The sequence below is a fragment of the Neopelma chrysocephalum genome, unplaced genomic scaffold (assembly GCF_003984885.1).
Source record: "Neopelma chrysocephalum unplaced genomic scaffold, ASM398488v2 Primary Assembly neopelma1_26, whole genome shotgun sequence".
In the NCBI taxonomy this organism is placed as follows: domain Eukaryota; kingdom Metazoa; phylum Chordata; class Aves; order Passeriformes; family Pipridae; genus Neopelma; species Neopelma chrysocephalum.
The window spans coordinates 361,533-388,562 of NW_020897695.1; the positions used below are offsets into that span (position 1 = coordinate 361,533).

A 27,030-nucleotide genomic window follows, 5' to 3' on the forward strand; every position below is an offset into this window, starting at 1 on the left:
CCCTTGAACTGTCATTTTGGTTTGTGTTCTTTGGTTTTTTCCCCCTTCACTCCCATACGGCATTTACAATTTGAACATTTACTTTCCCTTTGCAGTTGTGCCCTGAAGGGGGAGGCAGTGAGATTAATAAGGTATTGAGGCTTAAGAAGCCTTGAAAGAAATAGGAAACACTTATATTAAAAGGTCTGTGAATTTGTTTGAATGAAAATCTAGCTATATATTTTGCACATTGTTTGTAAGGTGATAATTAAATTTACCCTTAGGACCTCTTAATAGATTAACTTTGAGCACACAGACAAAAATTAAAACAAACAAACAAAAACCCACACACAACAAAGGGCCTAAAGCTTCTGTACAGTAAATAACCACAAACTCCTGACTATGAGGGAGGAGACAGTGATCAGCATCTTTGAGGGGGCCACAGGTGGAGAAATCAAGCCACAAAATTCCATCCAGCAACCCCTTCCACGGCAGTAGTGACACCCCAGGTGTTTCTACCGCGAAACTCTAACCATGTACACTGCATTTCATCAGCTTTGGGTGATAGCTGTACATGAATTAGGGCAACCACCAAAAGAGCAAAGCAAGGACTGAGAGTAAATAAACAAATACACAATGCAGACTATTCAAATGCAATAGTAAATAAAAAAACTGCACAAAGTGAAAGCAGCCACTACTCCTTGCCATAGAATTCTCCCTTCTGGGTGAACACTAACACCAGATCAGGACCAGCACTTTGATGCCTACAGTCCTTTGGGCAATTTTATTTTCAAGTCAAATTGCTATTTCCCACTATGAATTTAATTTCTTAGCCACCTACATGGCTCAAATGCAGTTTTACTTTCTTCTTTGTTACTCATTTTGCAAATCCGTTATAGAGCATTTTTTCCACAAGCTTCCAGTTAATTTATTGAAATCATCTACTTGGTTTAAAAAGAAAGATAAAAGTACTAATTACTCTCAGCTATGGCCTAATCCACCAAGAGCATCACTCACTCTTACATACTGTACCTAGATTAACCCCAGATGTCACTATAATACATGGGTTAAACTTGGCTCTCACTTAAACTGTTATAATTCCAGAGTAAGGTCATGTTGCTAAGAGAAGTTATTCTAAACTCACTCTAGTAATAGATCAGAATCTTTGTTATTTTATACATTTTGTCTATTCTATGGATTACATACTATCCGCACTAAAAAGTTATCTAGAGTAAGCATCAAAATGCTTGCATAAGCAATAAGCAACTGCTCCTGATGCAAAGAGAAATATTTAATACTTGCAGGCTGCATGAAATTTATTTCCTCCCTTCCTAATATTTATCCACCGCATACTCTTACAATAACTTTAGCACTCTATAAACTCACGTCACTTATTTCACATATTAGAACAATACAGTCCAAGCCCCCTCATGTATTAAAAATCCTGCTTATAAAAAGTAGCCTTCGTACTGATTTATCCAAAATTCAGGTGAAAATTTCTCCTTTTAAGTCAGTGTAACGTTAAGCTCAGTATCAACCATTTTCACCTTTGTTACTCCAATTTGATGTTACACTGGTAACTGCAGTGCTCTATACATGTAGTCTTACTACTGAAGTAGCACAGTGAAGAACCAGATACACTGCTTGAACTTTAAATTTGATTTGTGCTTTGAATGTTTTACTTTTTGTTGGGTTTTTTTCCCCTCTCCTTATTTTTGCTCTTGCTTGTGGCATTTCCTGAGACCAAGGAAACATCACAGAGCATTCCTTTTTGTCAGCTCTACAACATCTTGTGCAAAATGCTGTACCTTCAGAACTGGTCAAAAATACTTTTCATTTCATAAAGGCTCTTAGAAGTCTTTTTCTGATCAAATTTCTGGGTTGTACACCTCTGCACAATGCACTTTTTTTGTTATGTCTAGACAGAATTAGACACCTTTCAGTCATTCTTACTTTGCTAGGCACCAGATATTTAAGTTTTATACCTCTTTAACATATGTTTCAAGCTTAGCAATTTTGGTAACTTGTCTTGTTTAAATTTAATATTTTTCATCCATACTTAATAACTATTCTCCTACTGAGGAATTATCTTCATAAACACTCAGACCATGATGGGCTGTATACATCTTTCACCTACTCAGCTGTGGTACCAGATGTGACAGGCTTAGCCTACAAAGTATTTGTAGAGGAAGCAGAAATATTTATGGTGCCATAGAAAATACTTGTGGTTGATTGACTCACACAAGGGATATAATTGTTATAAAAGATGATATTAAATAGCTGAAGATACAGTATTTGTAATGATCACACACAAAAGCAAATGGCAAGAATGTAAATGCTTGTTGCAGTCCTGATCAAATTTCAGCATGGGGAATTACACTCTACTTAACCAAGTTATCTAGTTACTGGAGCAGGCAGCCTGCCAGCCTTTGCTTCTTGAGTGTCAGCTGTTGGTTGTCATGTTCCATGCCAGACTTAGCAGACTTTCCTCAAAAAAACAATTTCTTTCATTTATAATTCAGCAACATCCCTTGATTTTTGCTGGGCTCAGGTTATGTAAACTAATTTTGTATTTTGCCATTAATTAAATGTGTTTGCCAGAAACACATTTAGAATGATGCAATGTATCAAGTAGCAATTCTAGGGGTTGCAGCATACAATACCTGTTCTGCAAAGAACTGGAAACCCTTATCTTCACGAATACATTCATAGGTTTCTCCAAGTACAGGATTAAATGGCTTACTTCCAGCTCGGTAGTAACTGGATGCATACGCAGAGACTGCAAATGCAGCTATATACACCTGGGAAGAACATATTTTGCATTTTGATTAACTAACTTATGACAGAAATGAAAAAAAAAGTTATCCTAACATCAGATTCTGTATTTTTCCCATCATTTGCAAAACTACTCACGTGCATGTCTCCTGCAAGTTAAGCCCTAGTTCACGCATTAGAGAATTATTCAGTTTTCAGAGAGTCAGTCAATAGTCCAGGAATGGAACTATTAGTGTCAGACACCGCAAATCTCATCAATCGAAAAAAGCATTTCTGAAAAGTGTTTGAAACAGCTTAGCATTCTGCAAAAGAGCTCAAAGCAGTAACCTTAAAAATCACTGTTAGATTTTGTATAATAACTGACTTTTATAGTTATGGTCTGTGATTCCATAGATCTACCAACTATCCTTTATCTAAACATGGCACAGGAAGCATTGGATGAATTTTCACCAAGCTTGCTATTTCTAAGGCGGTTTGAATTAAATTATCTTTTATCTACTGTGTGCTATGACTTAATCATGAAACTGTTCTTGATTAGGACTCAGACACAGGTAACCCAAATTTTTGCAGTCAGCTCAAGCACAATTCCTTCTAAACATGAGGATTTAGAATTTGGGGTTGTTTCATTCAAATCTTTTTTGTACTATTTTTCTGCTTTCATTTCCTTTTCCTCATCTTATGAAGGTGTAGATGCTCTCCTTTCACAGTTTCAGAAACCAAATCCACTTAAGAAAGTCTCTTTTATGAACTATTGCAATTACTATGCAACATCCAGAAATAATTTTGCCTCAGGAATTTCTCAAAGGCAAAGATTACTCCTTTCTGACGTAATTTCCAGATGCTTGGGAAAAGCTTCTTTTCACTCCCCTATGAAAAACTACTGCTCATTTCCTTTTCCTGTTAGCATATGTTCTCAAGAGAACAAAAGAAACTATGGACTGGAAAACCCCGGTGAACAGCCACACCCTGGGAACAGACCCTAAATTGTAACCCTTGAGACTGTCAGAATGAGGCAAGAGGCTTTTCAGAAAGTATTTGTAACATGACTATTTACATTAATTTATAACCTTATTTTAAGATAAGATATATTGAGTTGAAAAAGCTTAATTCAGTTTATGGGAAAAACTTTATCTTCCTTTTAAGAGAATTTAGGGAGTTTCTAATCCTTTATTTATGGGCTTACATATTAAGTAGCTCTTGTACACCTGGAAGCAGAACAACTGAAATGCATTTTTCTCTTGTTCTTTTCAAGTGCAGAATTCAGAGTTCTGCACTGGCAGAAGATGACACCATTATTGTACCCAGCATACAATCGTATTGCTTGGTTTTGAGATCCTGAACATTTTGGATCAACCCCAAAACTTCAGAAAACCAGTTCATAAAAAATATTGAGCTCATTTAGTTAATACAGAGATATCACAGTTTTGTCGGGCTGGAAGATCCAGCATCCTCTATGTACAAATGTGTTCCCAGATCAGACACCCTTGAAAAAAGAGACATTGTAGTTTTCATACTCAATCCTCTCCTCCCTTTTTGCTGTAAATTTTTAATCTTACAGAGCAAGAGCTGCAAAACAGAACTAAGCTCCTTTTCTGTTTAAACTTGCAGAACAGCAAGGTACTTGAGAAAAGAGAGACTTCCTGAAAAGGCAACAGAAATGATGTAGAGGAGTCAAAAGTAGTGGCTATGTAAATAGGTACAGACACATATTTGGAGAGTTTGCCTCTCTCAGCTGAGAGAAACAGAAAAATGCAACCGAACATCTTCATTTCTTTAGCACTGTTTTTATATCTACTCTATTGCAATTATATTGAATGTTACCAAGTATTTGGAATAACATATTTACCATCCGTTCAAATGGGTTTGGTGTGTGTGCTGCTTTATCCAGTAGTTCACTGTACTCCAGCTCCTCGCAGAGACGCTGAAGGGTGTTAAGCGGCTCATTTAATTCAACGGGCATGGCCACTTTGGAGAGATCCTTTCCGATGTTGTTTCTCAGGATATTCCATAGGCTGATGTTACTCGTATTAGGACATGGAGCTGGTAAACATGTTCTCCGTTTAGAATTGCATCCAATTCCACTTTCAGAAATACAGTCTGAAAAGGAAGTGGCAGAACAAGTCAATTCACACTTACTTAGTTTCATCCCCTTTGCACACATACATTAAAATGCAACCATCTTTTCTTCTGTCAAAACTTCCTCCCACCCACAATTCATTCAAGTATTCCACTTGTGGTTTGAAGATAGCCTGTTATAAAAACGACAAAATTAAGAACAGGATTTTATGTATTTTAACTGAGGTAAATGCCAGGTACAAAAGATGAGTAAAAAATGACCTTCCTTCCCCTTAAAGGATGTAAGAAAAGACTCAGACTTTCCATTGAATTTGAAAGAGTAAATATTATAACCATTTTATTTGTAACAGAGATGGATTCCTATCTGTTTGAGGGACATAAAACCTCCTTCCTTGACAGAGCTTCAATTAAATTGACACTTCTCAGAAGGCGAGATGTAACTTACAGATTTAGGGATAATAACAACTCCTACTGATCTTTTCCTACTTTTTTGAATACTCCTACCAGGGAAATTTACTGCACACAAATTTACATGCAGACTTTTCCACAGTGTTCCTATAGCATTTAAACTTTTTTAGTGACGTTAGCTTTGAGATACGCCCATACAGTGATTGGAAATGTTTTAAAGGTGGAAAAGCTGAAAAAACTCTGGAGCTACGGGTTTGCTAAAGATAAAAAAAATAAAAATACTCAAGTCAAGAGTCCTTGACACGAAAATCTGAAGTCTGCGTTGCTACATCAAAGCCATTCGAACACGATAAATAGTTCTAAGTGTGCCACGAAATGATTTGTAGCAGGATCCAAATAGAGCTACAAGCTTCTGCAACAGGCACTAGTCTGAAGCGATTACGTTGCTTAGCTGTACATCACCTTCGTTTCAGAGAGGAATGTGTTTGCCTCTACAGAAACATACTTTATCTTTACACATCCTTAGGAGCACCTAGTAAGCTGCTGCCTTAGGATCACTTAATATTTGGAGACCTTCGGGCGTAGCCTCCGTCTGTCAACCCCCATCCTTTCCTGGCTTTCCTCACACAGCTTTGTCTCAGAGGAATTAAAACCACACCAGGCAGCACATCTCTTCCGTGCTGCACATGCCCAAAGCATCCCTGCCCTTAAAAGCACAATTTCAAAGAGCATTTCTTCTGCTGTTCCACTGACATAAGCATGGTGTCAGCAGTGCTTCCAGCAGTGACAGATAATCCCAAGGACAAACTTTTCCATGCCTGCTAGCCCACACCTCACATGGAGATTTTAAAGTATAATCAGCAGCCTCAAAGTTTTGAGAAAGAAGTTTCCATCTTTCCTGCCACTTGCAAACTAGAAGTCCTAATAGCTTATGTGGCTGAGTTACTGTAAAAAGGACAGGTGAACTATTTGCAGTCCCTTGCCTGTATCTTTCTTTTTGCATAAAAATGGCATGGGTACTATGAATCAAAAAATCTACCTGAAACAATTATACTGTTGAGAATTAAAAGATTGGCTCCTATACTTCCCTATTGGAAGAATTTATTTAATACCAGAAGAGGCCAAAAACAAGGATGTTCCCTTACATACCTCAGGAATGAGGAGATATCTGGAGAAGGAGGTAAATGCTAAAGATTTATCCTTGATTACAAGAGATCCCAGATATAGGATTCTGGCTACTAACTGACTTATTTACACATTCTGCAGCAGCCCGTTAATTGGGGTAAAATGGTGAAAAAACAGAGTAGAGTAAGAACTAAGATATTGAGATACCAAATATTCTATACACTGAAGTTTGCCCACCCCCCATTACAGAAAAGCCTCTGCAGTTCTGGTTTGCAGGAGCTGTGACAAATAGACAGCATCAATACTTAAGGAGATTCGTACATCTGACTATCAGCTAGACTCAGTGACCTTTAAGGCCAACCTGGACCATTATCAACATCTGGTCTGACCTTCTACCTTACAGTGGCCAGAGGATTTTATCATAATCACACAATTTATGGTGCAGCTAAAGCCCTGTAGAAAAAAGACACCCAGCTTTCTATTAATGGCAGTGGCAGGCTGCCCAAAGCACAGAAATAGCAGGTACCAGAAGCACGCGGAGGTACTGCTGATACGGAAGAGCTTCAGTGACCGCCTTTGTTACAAGAAGATGAACAGTCACATTAGTACAGTTTTCTAAGGTCCTGATCATGATATTAAATAAATCTGTATTCTTTCCTATCTTACCAAAAAGAAAAAAAAAAATCTTCATTTTTGAACAGTTACAAAATACAACAATTCTCCAGGCATATCAAACTACCCAGGTTCATAGGGATCTGCGGGTCCTTGGAGATGATCAGGAAACAGTTGCCAGTGAGAAATCAGTGTTCAGCATTTTTGAAGATAAAAATACATTGTTAGAGTGGGAAGAACATTGTGGTTAGCTGAAAGGAGTGCAAGGCACAAAGCTGATCAGTTTATTATGATCAATTCTTCTCCCTCTTTTTTTGAATCTCTTTCTAATTTGAAAGACAATTAAATTAGCATATGTACTGACAAGACTATCATGATTAAAACATGCACCAGGCCTGCCAGTGTGCAATTATTCTCACATTCCTTTAAACATGAGTTCTGCTAAAACAACACAATTCTGAATGGGGTTGTTAAATTGCAGACTGAAAAAACAGTGCGACAAGAAGAAAATTACTTTTTGAAAAAAAAAAAAATCAGTTAAGCCTTGCTACTTTGAAAAATCCTGTGGCCATGTGAAACTGAGAGGGAGTGGGAGTTGCCCCAAAGAAGTCAAGAAAACAGGTGTTTCCCTGCTGATACAGAACCACTATCCTGCTTAATCAATGGTGGCCAGGCCCTGTTAAACAGTTTAGCCAGAATCTGCTGTTCAAAACAAATCTGAGGCTAAAGAGAAAAAACACAGGCTGTTTACATCTCAAAACCTATAATATCTAATTATCTAGTCAGAGAAGAAAAAAAATATCCTAAGCAAACAGAAACAAAGAAAATTCTCAAAACATGGTGTAAGAAAAAACTGAACTTACCTAAAGTTTGTCTTTCGTTGTCCATGTCATTACTTAGGTTATCTTCTGAGACATTATCACTGATATCACTTACATATGAGTCATCATCCGATACCTGAGTGTGGGGGAAAAAAGCAAGATTGTATCACTCATTAAAATAACCCCATATGCATGAGAAAATTGTTACTTTCTGCTGCAATTATTGTTTTAATATATTTGAACCGTTTTCAGTACTACAGAAAAATGCTACAAACCCCTAAGAAGACACCATTGAGTTTGGGAGATATCACATCATTGAAAATTCAACTACTCTTTTAGTGGAGACATGCTTGGTCTTCTTGGCCTCATAGCTAAGAAGGGCTTCCTCATATCAAAGACCAAGGTTTTTACGGAGCTCAAGAGAGGTGACAAAATGAGCTAATAAATTTCAATGTGCATGACATCAGCCACAAGGTACCTACAGATACCACAAGGACAGCTATGAATAACTATTTCTGTGATGCGACTCCCTAAGCACCTGTATGATGAATGAAGGCAGACAATACAATATATGCAGTATCTGCATAGTAGCTACCTCATTGCCATCTGCCTCAATGTGTATATAAGAGTTCTCCACAATAATTGCTACACCTTACTGTGAAGAGACAAATGGCATATTACTTTCTAAATGTTTTGAAAATTCAAATTTTCTGGAATTCTAATGTACAGTTGGCACTCAGAAAGACTACATGTCAATTAGCAGATAAGAAACTACATCAGAATGATATCAATCTTATTGCTCAGACCTCATTTTCTGAAGAACTAGCAGACAGTAGGACTTCCTGTGCATCAAAAAATTCTGTGAGAGAGTCAGCTATAGACAGTCTGCTTTCATTGGAGACCTGGTGAACAAGACCTCTGCCTTCTTCTCTTGAATTTTCCTGTTTAAAAGAAATAAAAAATTTTGAGAGGGGAAGTACCACAAACAACATTTATGCATGCAATTCCACAATCACATAACTTGAAGGGCTGTAAAACACTGGGAGAAGATTGCACATGCTTCTCTCCAATTTAAGTGAAAGGTAACATGTGTTTCAAAGAGGGATTTAAGACTAAAGTAAAACAGACCAAAGAGAAGAAGGAATAAAGAAGGCAATAAAAGCAAAGCCTATTCAGTAAATCAGTTATGTGCTGCATGTAAAAATGTTTTGCTATTTTAATGATGTAACATCAAAAAGCCCACAAGAGGACAAAACTCCCACATCTTTATATTACATCCTAGATTCATGCTCCTTTATGATCTTGGAAAATGAATCAGTCTTTTCCTCCCTAAGCCTTGCTTATTGCAAAGCCTGCAATACAGTGGTGTACAAAATTCAGAGAGGCAAAGTTGCCTTCTTTATAATAGAGTGTTTTCCTAGCTCTTTTTCTTCACTAATTTTCTATGCTGTTCTTTGGAAAGCTTTCCTTCATATCCACACCGGAGATATCTCCCATGTTATCCAAAACCAACACACTATCAAAACCATGTAAGCGGAATTGCTTTTGCTGCTGGAGGGACAATTGATTGCCACAGAGATCTTGATAACTCCTCCCATAGAAGATCTACAGATTGGTGTAAGCGAAGTTCCAAAATGTAGCCTAGCAAAGGTGAGGTGACCAGTGAGACTTGGCTCATTCTGTGGATACAGTAAAAAAGCTGGAGAACACTGAGCACTGTTGTTTTTCCTGATAATTCCACCAATACAAAGGAAGCTGGCCCAAAGGACTGTATTAGCTGCTTTCAAGTTTTTCAGCATGACGTGCTTTACTAACTTGTAACCATGACTGTTCTATCACAATTTTGCAGGAATTGTAGTATTTTATTTTCAGAAAAACATAATGAACAGTCTGATAAATCTATAATCAAACTGACAAACCTTCTTTCAAAGCTTTTCTGTTGGTAGCTTTTACTATTGTATGGAATGTTATTCAGTACATGCTGATAATGGTGACATGGAAATAAAACAAACTGCTATACAAAAGACTTAAAAAAAACCCCTTCTGACACAGCAGGGAAAAAAGAGGAAACCTTAATATTGTCTCTTCTGTGGGAAGGCAGTTACACTAGCCTACCAGTAAAAGAAAATAAAATCTTACACACATAAGCATTGCTACTGGGATTGTTTCCAATACTATTTTGAATCTGAGAAGAAAAGTGAGCAGGAAAGATTCATAAAAGAACAGCAGGTTTTTATATCTAACACATAAGTTTCTGGTTGTCTTCTTCCATGTTCCCACTCTGGCATGATGAATTACAATTAAACTACCCAATAGACAAACTAAACTTTTCCTTTAGGCAAAGGCTTGAGATACTATCTTACACTGCTTCAATTTTCACAGGTGAATCATAGCACCTGATGTATCACTTAGTGACAAGTTTTGTGCAGTGACCCTGTCTTCTTCAGAGCAGCACAACTGTATCACAGTCCTCAGACAATTTTAAAATTAAACTTCTCCAGTATAAGTGACTTTAAGTTCCATCCCACACCTTGCCAGAGGGAATTTGTGAATTAAACCTCTAAGGACTTTCTGAAATCTGTTTCTGTCATGTATGTCTCTATGTGTGTATAATGCATAGGACAAGTTTTGGAAATAATCCATTGTCACTGCAAGAACAATGCATGTCCCCTAAATAAGAAAATAAAGAACTCCTGAAATTAAATAACAGTGCATTAACACTTTTCTGGATAGCAGTTTAAGTGTTGTTCAAATTCTCATGGGATTAAAAGCAAAAGGCATTAGAATGATCAACTACCTTAAGGAAGAAAACCCCAGAAACTGAACAGCTAAATATGACCAATACACAGCTCCACTGAAACAGAACTAAGCCAGAAGTGAACAGATGGAATGACTAAACTGTCTTTAAAAAGAAAAGGAAATAATTAGTTATATAAAACCCCCAGCATTACATCCACTCAAGTTCTAATGGAAGATTTATACTACAAGCACAGCAGAGGTTTCTGTATGAGTTAACATATAGGAAAATCCATCAGAAATAACACTGTTCTGGCTTCCCTCACTAACACCATTAACACTTAGATCTTATGACTTTTAATTACACCATATTCACATGCATCCTGCAGTGAACCAAAAGACTGTCTGCACATCAATGCATCTCAAAGTGGCTAACTGGATATATAGAAGACTTCCTGCCTTGACAAAAAGAAAACTAAATGGCGGAAAGAGCTCTTGTATGTCCAATTAACTTTGATCCTTTCATGGAAATGCCTGATAAGTGTTCTAAACCTTACACGATCCACACTAGTAGCCAACATTCTGGGTTAACAATACTTCGACAGTCAACAAAAGGTCTACAGAACTTGAAAGTTAACAAGGGACTAAGGGCAATAGAAACAGCAGCATGAGGGTAACAAGGTGGCAGCTCTGTTCATGCTGAATAAGAAGCAGGCAGGAGGTGAGGGAGAACACCAGGAACCAGTAGTAAAAAGCAATGGAAGGTGTGCTCAGGAAACCTGCTCACAAGGAAAGTCTTTGAAATCAAATATCACACAACGCATCATCAGACGTGACTCACAACCACGAAAGCAGACTTGATTTGCTAACACAATACACCACAGGGGAGACATCAAGAAAGGACAAGATGCAGCTACGCAGCACTGTCTAATGTAGGGGCTTGAGGAACAGACATCACTGAAAGAGGAAATCCATACCCACCTTCACCAAATCTGGACTTGATTTTGCATTAGATGCTGAATCAAGGATCATAGATTCGGCATGTATTCTGCGTAACCGGTCTTTAAGATCTGTATTTTGTGCTATTGCCTGGAATATTTAACAAAAATATTGGGGATATAAAGTTCTCTCAACTAACTCGAATGTGGGTTTATTGTGTAAACAGGGGTAAAGAGTATTTAAAGTGCAGTATAAAACACCACCACATAATTTTTTACTGATTCAGCAAATCATTTACCTTAAATTCTTCAAACCTTACTCCTTATCTCTCAAATTAAAACTATTTTTGTTCAGTGTGAGGGAAAAGACACATAAGTGGAAAAAAAAAGTCAGAGATGGCAGGGATATTTCAAGGTTTGCAAGTTGATTTCATAAGTTATAAATTAATTTTGTGCATCTTTTTTCTTTTCAAGCTCCCTTCCTTCACCTCCATCTCCAGCCTAGCCTCTCTCAACATTAGTTTTTGCCACATCCAAAACCATTTGATTTTCCCATATTGACAGTTCCCTTTGCCTTCCACTGACAGAGAAATAAGACTTAAATTCTCACAGGCACAGGTACAATTCATGTCCTATCAGATTATAATAACAATGATCAGAATAAAAAGCCTCTACTGCAAACTCATGCTTGTTACATGTTATTTATTCATGCTGGGTGCATCTGATGGACAAATGTCAACTAGAGTAGACTTGTAGGAAGAGAGTGCAACCCTGCCTGCAATGAAAATATCTTTGAAATAAAAGACTGGGTTACTAATTTTGGACCAATACTGAAGACTTAATGATCTGAATCAATATCAGGACATGGAGAACCCTGCTGTTTACACATGCCTGTTATCCCACAAATGCTTCTGATTCTGGAAGTGCTTTTTGTTGAAAATCACCTTGGGGGCAGGAAAGACAAGTAAGTTCAAAGTGATGATGGAGGGGAGAAAATAATTTCTGGCTTTACCTATATGTGGGCTGAATTTGCCATACAGGTATATAGCACTTCTGCATCAAGTGTTCAGCACTGTGTTATACCCACAACATCAGGTAAGTGCAAAACAGAATTTACACAGCTGCCCCGTAATACCATCTTCCCATTTTCATTGTTTGCTACAGAATGTTTTCTTCCTTCTGGTTTCTTCTTCCTCTCCCAAACCCAAAAATACTGTATTTATTCTCATTCTGTATTTGCTTTTCTCAGATTGTGTGTAGGTCAAGGATACTATCTTAATGAGGGAGAAGCACAGGCAGAGATGCTAATTTTGTGGTGTTTTACCCACTTTACATCTGTTCACTTTTCTTCCCCTGCCAGGCTGATGAGAGCAAAACAGAGCTATGTTTGATAGCTTTAAACCTGTGAGTCTGATTTTTTGTTTCTCCTGTACAGAAAACAATTAAAATGAACAACAACAAACATGAAGTCAAAGTCATCAACACAGGACTCTCTCACAAGGAATTCTTTAAAATATGTCAAGTTTATCATATCTATCTTTCCATATGTTTCCAAATAAAGCTTATTCCTTTCTCCTATAGGATCTCTGCTGTACAGGGTGAGAAAATTTCTTTTGGCATCACGGCTTTGCAGATCTGCAGGCTAAGAATAGCCCTCAAAGGCGTTAACCTCTGTTGAAACTGCCAAGGTTCACAGATGACTTCTGGATTGGCTACAAAAGGCTTATTAAGTATCAGATAAGACCTAAAAGAATTGCTTTTAAAAGACATGTACAGGATGAAGATGGACAACAGAATTTCACTGCCTAAAAAACCAAACTAATTCATGCTAAACTGAGTGTTCACTGAGTTCAGCAATCTTAAAACTGATTTTTTGATATAAAATGGTAGGCAAATAACCCTGGAAAATAAAAATCACCTATTCGAATATCGAAAGAGGAACATCTGAAAGCCAAAACCAAAGAAGTGCAAGTGAGCGAGTATAGTTATTATGCACCAGGCTTCAGCTTTCTCTAAATGCTATGAAGACATCATGGTCTCTAAAGGTCTAGGCAAAGAGGTATGTTAAAAAACTATAACCACATGTAGCTTTTGTGAAGCAAAGGGAAGTCTTCATACTGAAATAACTCTAAGATGATCTACATCACATTGATCAGTGTCAGAAATTCTCCCCTGCCTCTGATGCGGTATTTGCAATAAACACCAAAATTTTACGGCCATAGTAATGACGGCCTTCATTGCTCTGAAATCAGATCACTGTTCAGTAGACACACTGAAACATGACCAATCTGAAAGTTCTGGTGTCAAACAATTACATAAAGCACACCAACCAAACACTCCCCCTCTCCCTTTTTTTAAAGAGCACAATCTTTTGTCATTTAGAACTCTGCCCTACCAGCTCCATCGCTGCTATTAGAGGACTAAGAGATAATTAAGGTTGGAAGTCAATGTAAACAAGTTGTACTAGAATTTGCTTTGCAGTGTCTTGGTGCAGCATGATGAAGCTCTAGTGCATTAGAAGGGACAGGGTAGTGCTTTCAGCCACTCTCACCTTTATTTTATGCCAGGTCATACAGTGAACACTCAAGTGCTGTTTAGGTAAAGAATAAGGAAAAGGAAACCTGCAAGCTACCAGAACTGGGTGATTAAACAGTGTATGTTTAGAAAGAAAGTAGACTCATAGTCACAGAGCAACCCTCTGATTCTTAACATCAAATGATACAGATTATACTATATACCTATATCAATCCATCTATCAAACTTCAATGGTTTGACAATACCTTTAACATTTAGGAAAGAGTCTTTGAAAAACACCATATGTAGAACTTGCTGTGATTGAGTTCTGCAAATTCTAGCAAAGAATAGACACCAAAGAATCAGAAATTATCTACTATAAAATTTAAAAGTAGTATCTGATGACAATGAAGCCCAGTGAATTTCAGCATGTCACTTACAGATGATAAGGCATTCTTCAAGCCCACTATTTGTGCAGATGGAGATGAAGATGCATCGTGCTCCAGCATCTGCTTCAGCTTTTCTCTCTCAGTAGATATGGTGCTGAAAGCTGACCTCAAGGTGAAGTAAACTAGAACCATTTCGTAAAAAGTGACAGTTAAAAACAGCTGCTACCAATTGTATGTGTACTAATTACGTAAAACTTAAATAAAACATCATTTATGGTGACAGAAACAAGAATTTAGGTTGAGAGATCCAGGATGGGTTACTAAAAACAAATAATATTAATCAAGGTTATAGGGTAGATTTTTAGTAGGAGAAATGTTTACGGTGAATGCTACTGTGTTGACTATATTAGCCACAGTCAAAATTACTCTGATTATTTGTGACAGATGGCAACAAAGCTAACTAACCACATCTGCTCTTCACTTGCTTTTGTTCCCCAATTAGCTTGAATCTTCAGATGGTCATGATTCTATTCCACATTCCTTTATAAATTCCAGTGTGGGAGAAGAAGAGATGAAAGAAAAAAAATTAAGTAGGAAAAAAGTCATCAAAAAAAGCAGCTGTAACACATTGTGCCACAGCTATAGGGTTAGTAGTTTCCCTGCAAGCAAGTCAACTGTGGTGTTGAGTTTTGTTATCTCTTTCTGTAACAAAGAAATTTCAGCTTGTTAGATGATTTAGTGACTCAAAAGGTCAGATCCTGAATGATATGCATGTTATGCTGCTACTTCTACTCCTTCCTGAGGCACTACCACCAGCCTGATATGTTTAGATCAGACAACAGATCATGCAATTTTAAAATCACTGGATTTTTAGAGGGAAAATACATTTTTTAAAGTTTTTTTTTTTACCCTTAAGACATTTAATCTTCTCTTTAACCACAAGAAATAAAAACATTATTTGAGCAATATTTATTTATGTAGGTTTTCAACATTCAATTAGTTGGAGCATCAGAGGATTTCTGAGGGCCTAATCAAGCCCTGTAATACTATCATGAAAACTGCCCGTGCAAAAATTAGCCCATTTACAGGGAAATTAGGGTAAAAAATCTGGGCATGGATGCATGAAAAGAGCAGTGATCAAGAAATCCCTGATACTCCTCTCTTCTAATCATCCACTCTGAGTTAATCTAATTTAGTCTTCTAAAAAATTAAAGTATGTTCCAACACTGCAAACCATTACCAAAGCTAATTCTCATACTATCCAAAGAAATCTTTAACAGTATCACAGGCGGTGGGGAGGGAGATATATCCACTATGATCTATTCTGTTAGGCTTTCATACATAGATAACATGGCCAGAATCTTCAGTGACCTTAAATACCATTTTTTGTATACTAACTTTAATTTTCAAGAATCATTACATACTAAACTACCAACATTACATTTTATTTAATTTGTATCAAAAAGCTGAAGAAAAAAAAGAAAATGGTTTCTTTGCTATCATTTTTGGAATGAGTGTGCTATAAAGTAACCTTGGAAAAAAATTCTTTGTCCTCTTAGTAAACTGATACTGCGGTAAATAGTACCAAGTTAATTGTCCCTTCTAATGCGTGGATCAATATAACAAAAATTTCCAACACGGACATTTCTGGTAAGATGATCTTGAATAGGTGATTTCTTTGCTCTGCTTAACAGCAACTTCTCCAACTGCACCCCACCCCCATTTCTTTTCTTTTTTTGGAAAACATACATTAGTTTTGACAATAATTGACTTTATCAAGTTTACTACTTAGATACATTCCTTGCATAACAGAATCAAGATATATCAGCACCAGAGGGGAAAACAAGCAGAAAGTGCTTATTGATAACATCAACCATTATCGTGTGCCAAAGGGGACAAAGCCAATACTTCCAAAAGCCTTTCAGCTATAAATGCTTAAGTGCCTTCCTCATCAAGATCACTTAAATAATAAAAATGCTTCTGGTTTGAGGGTGATGGAGCAAAGCACTGCTAATGAAAAATGATTTTGAGGGAAGAAATATTTCTAGTCAAGCTCCCCTTCTGGTTGCTTTGCATGATTTTACTCTTCTTATTCACTAAAAATAGGTTACTACCATAGCAACCCTTGCATCATCAACAAATGTTGACTGAAATACAGTGAAGCACACCGAATACAGAAACATACATGTGCTCATATGCACACATATGCATGCAAACACAAAAGAGTATAATCTTCTGTTGTGTTTCTAGTAATTGATTTCAGGTATTTTACCTCTTGGCAAAAAAAAAAAAAAATTAAAAAAAAGCTAGGTTTTTAGCACATAAAACAAAGGGCTGTCCTCTATTAATAAAAAATAAATAAATCAAAAATGATGATTAAGCCACCTTTTTTAAGTGACCCACAAGTTCAACATGTGCAATTCCTTAAGGAAATTCAAGAGTGTTTTCTGCATTTTCTAAACATTAAACAGGAAGCATTCTCAGCAGTCACACCGTTATTTAAATTGTGATGATATAAAACCATATATGGAAGACAATTTCATTTACCTTTATGTGCAACTTGAAATAAGTCCTCTTGCATTTTTGTAAATTCTGATGATGTTTCAGAGCCATCAGAGTAATTTTTCTCCTCTACAAAATCTATTGTAGATAAGTTTGGATTGGAAGCATGCAGTCTCATAGGGGCAGAAAATACTGAAGGCACCTGTAAGGAGGATGGTAATTTGTGATATTTTTATAAACTGTAAAGAAAATTTTGTTTTATTGTACCCACCTGGGTTACATGTTGGAGACAAAAAAATGAAATAATTACTGTCAATTACCAGTAAGCTTGGAATGGATGACACCTGGCAAATGAAACCAGAGCTACAGCTTTGCCCAAGATACCATAATGGGATAATTGGCAAAACTCAAAAAACCAAGTCCGCTGAGAGCTGTAACATATGCTATATTATTCCCCCCACCTGTAAGTATCTAATCACATGGCCTCTGGATGCAAATGTGTACAAAACTATCTAGAGAATTTTAAAAATCTGTACTGATTAAAAAAAACCACCAGCACAGCCCCCCATATTGGAGACAGACTGAAAACATGGGTAAAATAAACATGGTCAGTCTCCTGGAGGTAACAGGACAGATCCTATTGCAGATATCAAGGACAATATATTTGTGTTTTGTCAGGTATATTACCACTTAAAATGAGCTAGCACAGGACAGCACTTGGAAAGGATTCGTATTTCCTAAACAGGTCATGCCAAGAAGTGATCAATAAGGTTTGGAGGAAGATGAGCCCCTGGAAGGACTGAAGTTACCTGTAATGTTCCTTTAGCTTCTTTCCCAACAACTCTGGATCGCCACCTCCTGTGTGTTCTCTTTTCCTTCTTTGGGCTTTCAAAAGGTCCAACCTTTTAACAACACACAGGACAAAAAACAATACAGATTGCCATATATCTAACAGAGCTAAGGAAGAAATAACTTGATTCTTTAGGATTAGGGTTGTTTTTTTGAATTGTAAGGGAATATGCTTTTTGCTTTTGTTTCTAAACAACAAACCTGCATAGCATTTATAGCAGGCGCTGAATATGTCCTGTGAAGAACATCCATGCTCTGTAACAGCTGGTTCATTTCCAGTAAGTATGTGTGACAGTTGGAGAGGTCTGTTTTGAACAAAAGAATATTTTCAGTTGCCCTAAAGTAACAGACACACTGACAATTTTTTTCTTTGTAGGTTAGTCCTATTTTGATTGTAGCTAGCATAAGTTATTCACTGAGTAAAAGCACAATATTAGAATGCTGGATAAAAAGATTGTGTACTATCTTCAGGTTTAAATTCAAAATACTGAAATGCACCTATATAGTATGTGTAATGATCATGATATTTTTTCCCAGTTGGTTGCAGAAAAATGAGAATAATGTGATAATTACTGCAATTTGGGACTTGTCAAAGCTCCTCATGGTGAGGGTAACAATGACACAGTCTTCAAGTACATTCAGAGCTAGAGATAAGGCTCTTCTATACTTGAGATGAAGTTCAGTGTAGGCAGAAATATAACAAATAAATATCACACAGACACTAACACCATGAGAAAGATCTTCTTGCTCTTAGGAAAGAATGAAAGCAGAAGGTGACTTTGAAGTATAAAGAATTAATGCTTTTTAAATTATTAGATTTTGATGCTTCCCTTTTTTGAATACCCAGCCTAAGAAAGTTCAAATCTTACGACTGAATGTGATTCTCCTATATAAAAGAAAATGTATTGAAATATATAGGTTTCTTGAAGAGGTGTCCACAACTGATACATCCACATCCAAAATTACTAGTCCTTTTGCAAACAACTGAGTAGCCAGTTAATCAACGACCACCTCTTTCCTCCCTCCAGTTTGAGAGAAAACTCTAACAATAATGATGACTTAGGGTATAATACTTTTGTTGTTAAGAAAAACTAGGGGAAATATTAGGCTACTTTCACTTTCCTTCAAATATCATTACCTCTTGAGCATTTTTCCATGTCTTCAGAAGACTGTAGCCAAGAGGAAATCCTGGACTCATTACTTGAAAAGGAAAATGACAAGTTACCTCCAGCTGATATTGAATTCTGTTTGGTCCCTGTCTGTTCCAAAAAAAAAAAAAAAAACAAACAAGCGAATTATTAACAAACAATATTTTAATGTTGTATACACAAATTTTGACAATCAACAGTTGATTTCCATGATCACAGCCAAAGACATCAATTACATGAAGGAAAAAAAGTGTACGATCTAGACTAGGTATACAGTCATTGAGCATAATGGCAGGTTATCTAACATAATTGCTGCCTACAAGCAGCGGAAATACTAAAGGAACCATAAAATTTGCTGAAAACTAAATTTTGAGGTAGGGCAAAGTTCCTCATAAATTAGGTCAACTTAATACAATTAAAGTACCATATCTGAGCAGGATCAAATTTGGACATTCTGTTCCTCCTACATGGTCCCCAAAGAAGCCCCAGAAGTAACTTCAATGTACCATGCACGTGTTTGTTAAAGCTATTTTTCAAGGTAAAAGCAAGATGCACTAGATATTATTTTAAAATTTTACTCAAAGTTGTATGACTTCAGCACAGACTTGGCTCAACAGGCCTTAATACAGGTATGACCACACACCTCATCTGGGTAAATACTACCCTTTTACAACGTCTCAGTAAACATCTTCAAACTTAGCTCAATTTCAGCAGTGTCCACTATCAAGTGTGTCAGGAGATGCTGGAAATTCTCTGTAAGAGCTAACTGAGCAGTACAATTAAATAGTTTCCAATGTGAAGAAATTTCTGCCCAGTTCTACTACCAGTTGATCGTGGCCTATAATGCTGTTTTCTTCTGTAATGTAACTACAAATAATAGCCATTCAAATGCTTGATTATTTGTACACCCTACTAAACCTTTCATTTTCAATAATACCTACATCAGGAAGTTGCACAAATTACATGCTTTGTCAACATCTTGTTTAAAATCAGTTTTAAAATGTTTCACCTTAAGTGCCATTATACAACCAGTTTACTGTTTATAAGAAAAGCTGACTAAATTGTTTGGCTTTTCTCTGAAGCGTACTATTTACAAACTTTGTTACCTCCTGCTCATCTTATATCAAAACTCTGGTAGTACTAGTTTTTAAATCTATTCCTAAGAAACATCATCTACATCTCAGTCTATTGCAGTTTTCTTAGATGGTCTTTTTAAATTTACAGTATAACCTCCAACATGAGTTGCAGAACAAAATGCACTATCCATGTGACATCATTTAGTACTGTGTCAGTATGCAATAGCAGTAAGCACCAATAAGCACACTTATTTTAAAATTAATCTATGCAGTTTGACTGTTTTATTCCTACATAAAGCTGTATGAGCTTTATTCATATATATATGTATATCCAAATAATAATCTCAGCACCTTTAAAAGCACAAGTAAACTGAATTTAAAGATGAGGAATTGTATTGGCATTTTGTGAACAAATTCCATATTTATCTCTTCAGAAATCTATCTCACATAACCAACTTCTCCAGAACTCATAAACATAAGGGACATGAGCAGGAGGAAAGAAGGAAATAGGCATTGCCAAACACCAATATACAAACAGGCAAGAGTTTGTGGAGCTCCAGTTCACATAGTTTTGCTTTGGAACAGCATGGCTAAGCTTTAGAGTACAAGCATTCCACGTAAACATATGTAGATACACACAATTAAAAAAAAATGTGAAAACAAATCAGGTGTTTCTAAAAGCAAATAAAATACAACTCCAAGTTCACACATTATATTTTTCTCAAAATAATCTTACTGCTGGATTGATATCAACTAACATCCAGCTAGGGCTGGTGTAAATTGGCAGAGTTCCATTTAGCTTCAGCAGAGCTAAGGTGATTAACTGCAGCTTAAGAACTATCCCCTTCTATTTTTCACATGAAAATAAGTAGGGCTTCTTTGCAGTGAAAATCTGGATTAATAGTCTGAATTAAGTCTTTCATGTCAAAGAAGAAATGGTTAGTTTTCTTGCAGTAAGCATAGATTTCAGATATGCTGGTCACATGGATTCTGGTTTTTTTTCTTTTTTTTTTTCTTCCTTGAGAGCACCGGCATAAATATATCATGGACTTTGCAAATGTTCCACTTCTGCCCTTGATATTTTTCCCCACTTCTATCCCTGCTGTCTTTTGGGAGAAAATAACTAAATGGACACAGGAGATTTGCCATTTCCCTGCAGACACAGCCTCAGAAGAGCAGGCTGTCAGAGCCACAGAGCTGCTGGCACCACAAAATATGTGCAAACAACTCTATGCAGAACGGCCTTGTTACTGCAGGGTGAGTTATTGTTCTTTCAGCTGCCTGCTCACACAGATCCCCTCCCTCTCAACCCTGAGCAAAAAGCTGTTCAGGCACATGTTCATGTTTGCTAAAACTCATACTCAATTACAGGATAAAGTGATGAACTACAAGGTGCTGGGGAACAAGCCCATTCAGATCACACAGCAATTATCCCAGGGAATAGAAAACCTTAGACAGCAGGATAACAAGGAGTTGGTTGGTACTTAGGAGACACTCTGGAGCTGACAGAAACAGAGAGCCATTTCAGTTGTAGTAAGTAAAACAGTATAGATGTGAGTCACAAAAGACACCAGTGGTTCTATATTGGAGCAGAAGAGCTTCTTTGGGTGAAAGTCAGCCAGTTAATGTACAGACAGCTGAAGGCACAGAGGCTGTGTCCAGACACAGAACACACACACTCTTCCATGAAGCTGCATCAAAAATGTCATTTATGGTGTTGGACTAAACATTTGTCAAGTCATTTGTGAAACTATCAGTCACAGACTCTATGAAAAGATAAGTACACTGCCAGCTGGACCCATCCAGACCCCATGCCCACCCACAGCGTGGTGGGTGGGTATTTAAATATAAATTTAAATATATTAAATATATAAAATATAAATTCAAATACAAGTAGTGGCCCCAGGTGATGGATTCTTGTATAATTCCCATATGCTTCTCAGCTAAGTAGCCAGCTTCATTAATGTAAAAGGGGAGAGGGTTTATTAGCTAAAGGATATATGGCAAAATGCTAAAGGGAAAAAAATACCTAGCTAAGTGCTCTTCTGTGACCCAGATTAATATTCACCAGTACATATCATACAAATACTGATATATGTCTCAAAAATTATGAGGATTCTAACTCAATATACAGTCTTGAAAGTCAATATAAAATACATTTGTCTGTAATATATATAAGAATATAAAATGAAAATATAATTTACTGGATTAAAACAATGAAACATTATTATAAAATTTAACAGCATCATAAAGAAAACTGCTTGGGAGTAAATCAATAAATAATTTAATTCTTCTCTTGACATTTTAGAGCATAACTTAAATGCCACCACAAACTTCCATTATGCTCTTTATTTAATAAACACAAATCAGACTAATTTAATTCACCATGAAAGCTCATTATTTATAAATAATAACTATTACCTTTCTACCTGAAGTAGAATCACAGAAACCAGGGACAGAGTCCGTAGTAGTAGACACAGGGAAGAAAATATTATTGGCGTCATGAGGAAACATGGAGATTTCATTCTGACGGTACATTCTGTGATGACGAAGTTTTGCTACCCATTCATCAAACAGTTCCTGAGATTTCACCTACACAAAATTTCAGGTTTTATAACATTCACATTCAAAAATCACTTACAGAGATACTAAGGTATTTTGTGTTCCTTGGACAAGTAGCCTGGTTGGCCTTTATTGGCAAACTATCAGAAGAGTTTTTCTAAGGATGCTCCTATTAAAAATGCATACTGTATGAGCTTAAGAATGACAGAAAATCACAGGATAAAGTCAGGAAAAAGAGAAACTACAGTTAGTAGTTATGAGTTCCAATGCAGAACACAATAATTAGCAAGTTATACATAAAAACCCCTACAATGTAAAAAACCCCACACAATAAATTTGTCATTTTTTAATTGTCATTGTTAAAGTTAGGTCAAAGAAAACAGAAACTTGATTTTGGTGATGTATTTTAAAACTATTTATTCCACAAGGATAGATAAATCCCCATACTTGACCATGGAAATACTTCTATAGATAAGGCAAAGATACAACTACTGAAAATAAAAGCACTTGTGCAACAAGTGAAAAAAGTGTTAGGTGAAAAGAGTGCTGCTAAACATGAAGCATCTTCAAGGTTTCTGTTCAGAACAATGTTACTGATTCTGGACTCTGAAACAGAATAATAATGCCTCTCAAGTTACAAGTGTAAACTAATCTGCTGAGACTACCAAGTTATTAGTGTAACTAACAGACCTCATGCTATCGAAAAAAGAAACAAAAGGGCTTCATCATACACAGTTATTGTTATTAATTTGGGAACAAGGTTATAACAGTCTTGAAGACCTACCTTCAGATGGTATATCTGCTCTTCTGTATCCAAATCTATACATTTTGTTGATTTCTTTACAGACATGACAGAAAGTCCAACATCAATACAGCCATGAAGTTTTCCTCTCTCTATCTGCAAAAAAGTAAAAATACAATCACTCCAGGATAAAGCAAAAGGATAACCTCCATTCTTTACTGGACATGGGCGGGAATATAGTTATCAAAGATGAGGAAAAGGCTGAGGTATTTAACACCTTCTTTGTCTCAGTTTTCAACAGTAAGACAGGTTGTCCTGAGGACAGCTGGGTTCTGGAGCTTGTAGAAAGAGATAAGAATCTGAATAGCCCCCCTGTGATCCAGGAGGAAACAGTTAGTGACCTGCTGAGCCACTTGGATCCCCACAAGTCTGTGGGACCAGATGGGATCCACCCAAGGGTGATGAGGGAGCTGCTGGGAGAGCTCGCCAAGCCACTGTCCATCATCTACCAACAGTCCTGGCTCACTGGGGAGGTCCCAGATGATTGGAAGTTGGCGAATGTCACGCCCAGCCACAAAAAGGGCCGGAAGGAGGACCCAGGAAACTACAGGCCTGTCAGCCTGACCTCAGTGCCTGGAAAGGTTATGGAGCAGATCATCCTCAGTGCAATCACACAGCACCTACAGGATGGACAAGGGATCAGACCCAGCCAACATGGGTTTAGAGAGGGCAGGTCCTGTCTGACCAACCTGATCTCCTTTTATGATCAGGTGACCCGCCTGGTGGGTGAGGGGAAGGCTGTGGATGTGTCTACCTGGACTTCAGCGAAGTCTTTGACACCATCTCCCACAGCTTTCTCCTGGAAAAGCTGGCAGCCCACAGCTTGGACAGGGGCACTCTGTGCTGGGTTAGGAACTGGCTGGAGGGCCAGGCCCAGAGAGTGAACGGTGCTGCATCCAGTTGGTAGCCGGTCACTAGTGGTGTCCCCCAGGGATCAGTGTTGGGCCCAGTTCTGTTTAATATCTTTATTGATGATTTAGATGAGGGGATTGAGTTCACCATCAGCAAATTTACAGATGACGCCAAGCTGGGGGGGAGTGTCGATCAGCTGGAAGGCAGGAGGGCTCTGCAGAGGGACCTGGACAGGCTGGAGAGTTGGGCTGATTCCAACGGGATGAGGTCCAATAAGACTAAGTGCCGGGTCCTCCACTTTGGCCACAACAACCCCCTGCAGTGCTACAGGCTGGGCACAGAGTGGCTGGACAGTAGCCAGGCAGAAAGGGATCTGGGAGTTTGGATTGACAGGAAGCTGAACATGAGCCAGCAGTGTGCCCAGGTGGCCAAGAAGGCCAATGGCATCCTGGCCTGGATCAGGAACAGTATGGCCAGCAGGAGCAGGGAAGTGATTCTTCCCCTGTACTCAGTGCTGGTGAGGCCACACCTGGAGTACTGTGACCAGTTCTGGGCTCCTCAGTTCAGGAAGGATATTGAGGTGCTGGAGCAGGTCCAGAGAAGAGCAATGAGGCTGGTGAAGGGACTCGAGCACAAGTCCTGTGAGGAGAGGCTGAGGGAGCTGGAGTTGTTTAGCCTGGAGAAGAGGAGGCTCAGGGGAGACCTCATCACTCTCTACAACCACCTGAAAGGAGGTTGTGGCCAGGTGGGGATTGGTCTCTTTTCCAAGGCATCTATCAGTAAGACAAGAGGGCATGGTCTTAAGCTGTGCCAGGGGAGGTTTAGGTTTGGATATTAGGAAGAAATTCTTTCCAGAGAGGGTAATCAGGCATTGGAATGGGCTGCCCAGGGAAGTGGTGGATTCTCTGTCTCTGGATGTTTTTAAGATGAGACTGGATGTGGCACTTAGTGCCATGGTCTAGTAACCATGGCACTAGTGGATTAAGGGTTGGACTTGATGATCTCGGAGGTCCCTTCCAACCCAGCTGATTCTATGATAAATACTACCTGCTGAAACCATAATTTCCTTCCGTCTCAACTTACTGTTTAGAATAGCTGAAACTCTATTTCTCATTGGCAACAATAGGGAACTATTGCTACTTCCAATAAAATAGTGTTGTGTATTTTATAAAGGCCTTAAGGGGTTTCAGATCACTTACATCAGCTTGGCATTTAGAATACTTCAAAATCCCTCTGTCCAAAAAGAAGTATCTCTGTAACCAGAAATGCAGAAAATTAAAAACAAACAAAACAGACACAAAATCCTAAACAGAAAAACACCACAAACACACCCTCCTTCCTTGCCTTTCTTTGGAGAACACTTTCTCTGCTTTTAAGTAACCTTTTTGCCACAAAACCACACCAAGTAAGTCCCACTCAGGTGGCATCAAGTTTTCAGATACACATTTCTTTCCTACCTTGTGCCAGCCTTTCAAAGGCCATTTCCTCTTTTTCAGCAAACAGCCCTCTTGCTTCTGCGGCTCCTGGGTACAATTCATTGCTCCCCGGAGTCCTTCTACAATTTCCCAGCTGTCCTGCTTAAACAGAAAATCCAAATGTAGATCTTATTTCTTCCAAAGAACTGAATTGTTAAGAGAGATTCAAGAAGAAGAAGGCTATAAGAAAAAAAAAAAAACCCAATTGTTGCTGAAATCTAACCAAAGATCCATCTTTGCACTTTTAAATATTTTCCAAGAGATAAGATTATTTTTTATTTTCATAGAAACAATACCAACTCAACAAAACATAATTTTTATGACAACATCCTTCATTGCATCTATGTGCTTACCAGAATGTTATATGTATATTTTCGTGTACATACATACATGCAATGCATAACCACAGCTTAGTCACAAATTAGCGTAAAAAAAATCTTCTGCTATCACAGGCAGAAACAGTCTTATGTTAAAATGATATGTTTTTATAAGTTATAAAGCTAAAAAGAAAAGACACCGAAAATGAAGAACTTTTCTATAAAACTCTTTTGCCCATATTCAGTAAGTCAAAGTTTTTTGCCTGGTGTAAATTGCAGTCTCCCTACAGTAAAAATAATGAAATAAAATATAAATTAAAAAGCCAAGGAAGTAACTTGAGTACTACGAGGAACATGACATAAAGGGAACATGCAAGAAAAATAAAAACCGCCTTTCATCAGATGCAACTGTATTTAAAAGAGAATCTCTCTTTTTTGTCATCAGGAACTCTTAAGTGAAAGACCCCGCAGCAACATAACAGAGAAGAGACTAAATGTCATAATATTTTTACAGTTTTTATTTATGGAACAACTGCAAATGACAATGTAACATGACTTTCAATGTTTCTGATCAGAGATCTCATTAATTAACTATTGCCAGCTACCACAGGGTTTGGCAGATGTAGAACAATAACAACTGACAGGAAATGGTATGTGCTAGTACCATTCTCTTATATTTGAAAAAGACAAAGAATACTTTAACACAGATTGTAATGACAAAAAAAGGACTAGTATGAAACACTTTAGGGAAAACAGAACTATAGCAGGTAGGTAAGTACTCATAGTCCTCCCTGTAAGATACATAGGCAAGTATTCCCAAAAAGAACTTGACTGGCTAAAAAAAAAAAATCTTAAACTAAAAATGAGACAAAACGAAACAAAAATCAGCAAGAGTGCTAATTTTCCTCATTTATCTATCTCCAGAATCCTTAACATTCACTTCTTTAAACTCAGAGAAAAAATTACATCAGGTATTATACTCATTACTTGTGAAACACGGCATTAAAATAAACCATCTTCAAAAACACATTCTTTAATTTCATCATGTTACTGTTGGCACTCCACTACTTCTTT

General features: G+C 37.4%; 1 protein-coding gene across 1 annotated transcript in view; it reads right to left on the reverse strand.

Moving 5' to 3' along the window:
• The window catches only part of OSBPL3 (oxysterol binding protein like 3), a 94,782-nt gene that overhangs the window by 17,011 nt on the left and 50,741 nt on the right, over window positions 1-27,030 (reverse strand). The window contains exons 4-18 of the mRNA XM_027676103.1: window positions 25,622-25,738; window positions 25,364-25,417; window positions 23,295-23,408; window positions 22,370-22,540; window positions 18,863-18,983; window positions 17,926-18,029; window positions 17,685-17,777; window positions 16,921-17,077; window positions 14,425-14,555; window positions 11,514-11,621; window positions 8,603-8,737; window positions 7,839-7,932; window positions 4,601-4,851; window positions 2,643-2,780; window positions 1,933-1,936 (exon numbers count right to left, since the gene is read on the reverse strand). Coding sequence (XP_027531904.1) covers window positions 1,933-1,936; window positions 2,643-2,780; window positions 4,601-4,851; window positions 7,839-7,932; window positions 8,603-8,737; window positions 11,514-11,621; window positions 14,425-14,555; window positions 16,921-17,077; window positions 17,685-17,777; window positions 17,926-18,029; window positions 18,863-18,983; window positions 22,370-22,540; window positions 23,295-23,408; window positions 25,364-25,417; window positions 25,622-25,738 — 1,792 coding nt within the window. The remainder of the gene's footprint in view (window positions 1-1,932; window positions 1,937-2,642; window positions 2,781-4,600; window positions 4,852-7,838; window positions 7,933-8,602; window positions 8,738-11,513; window positions 11,622-14,424; window positions 14,556-16,920; window positions 17,078-17,684; window positions 17,778-17,925; window positions 18,030-18,862; window positions 18,984-22,369; window positions 22,541-23,294; window positions 23,409-25,363; window positions 25,418-25,621; window positions 25,739-27,030) is intronic.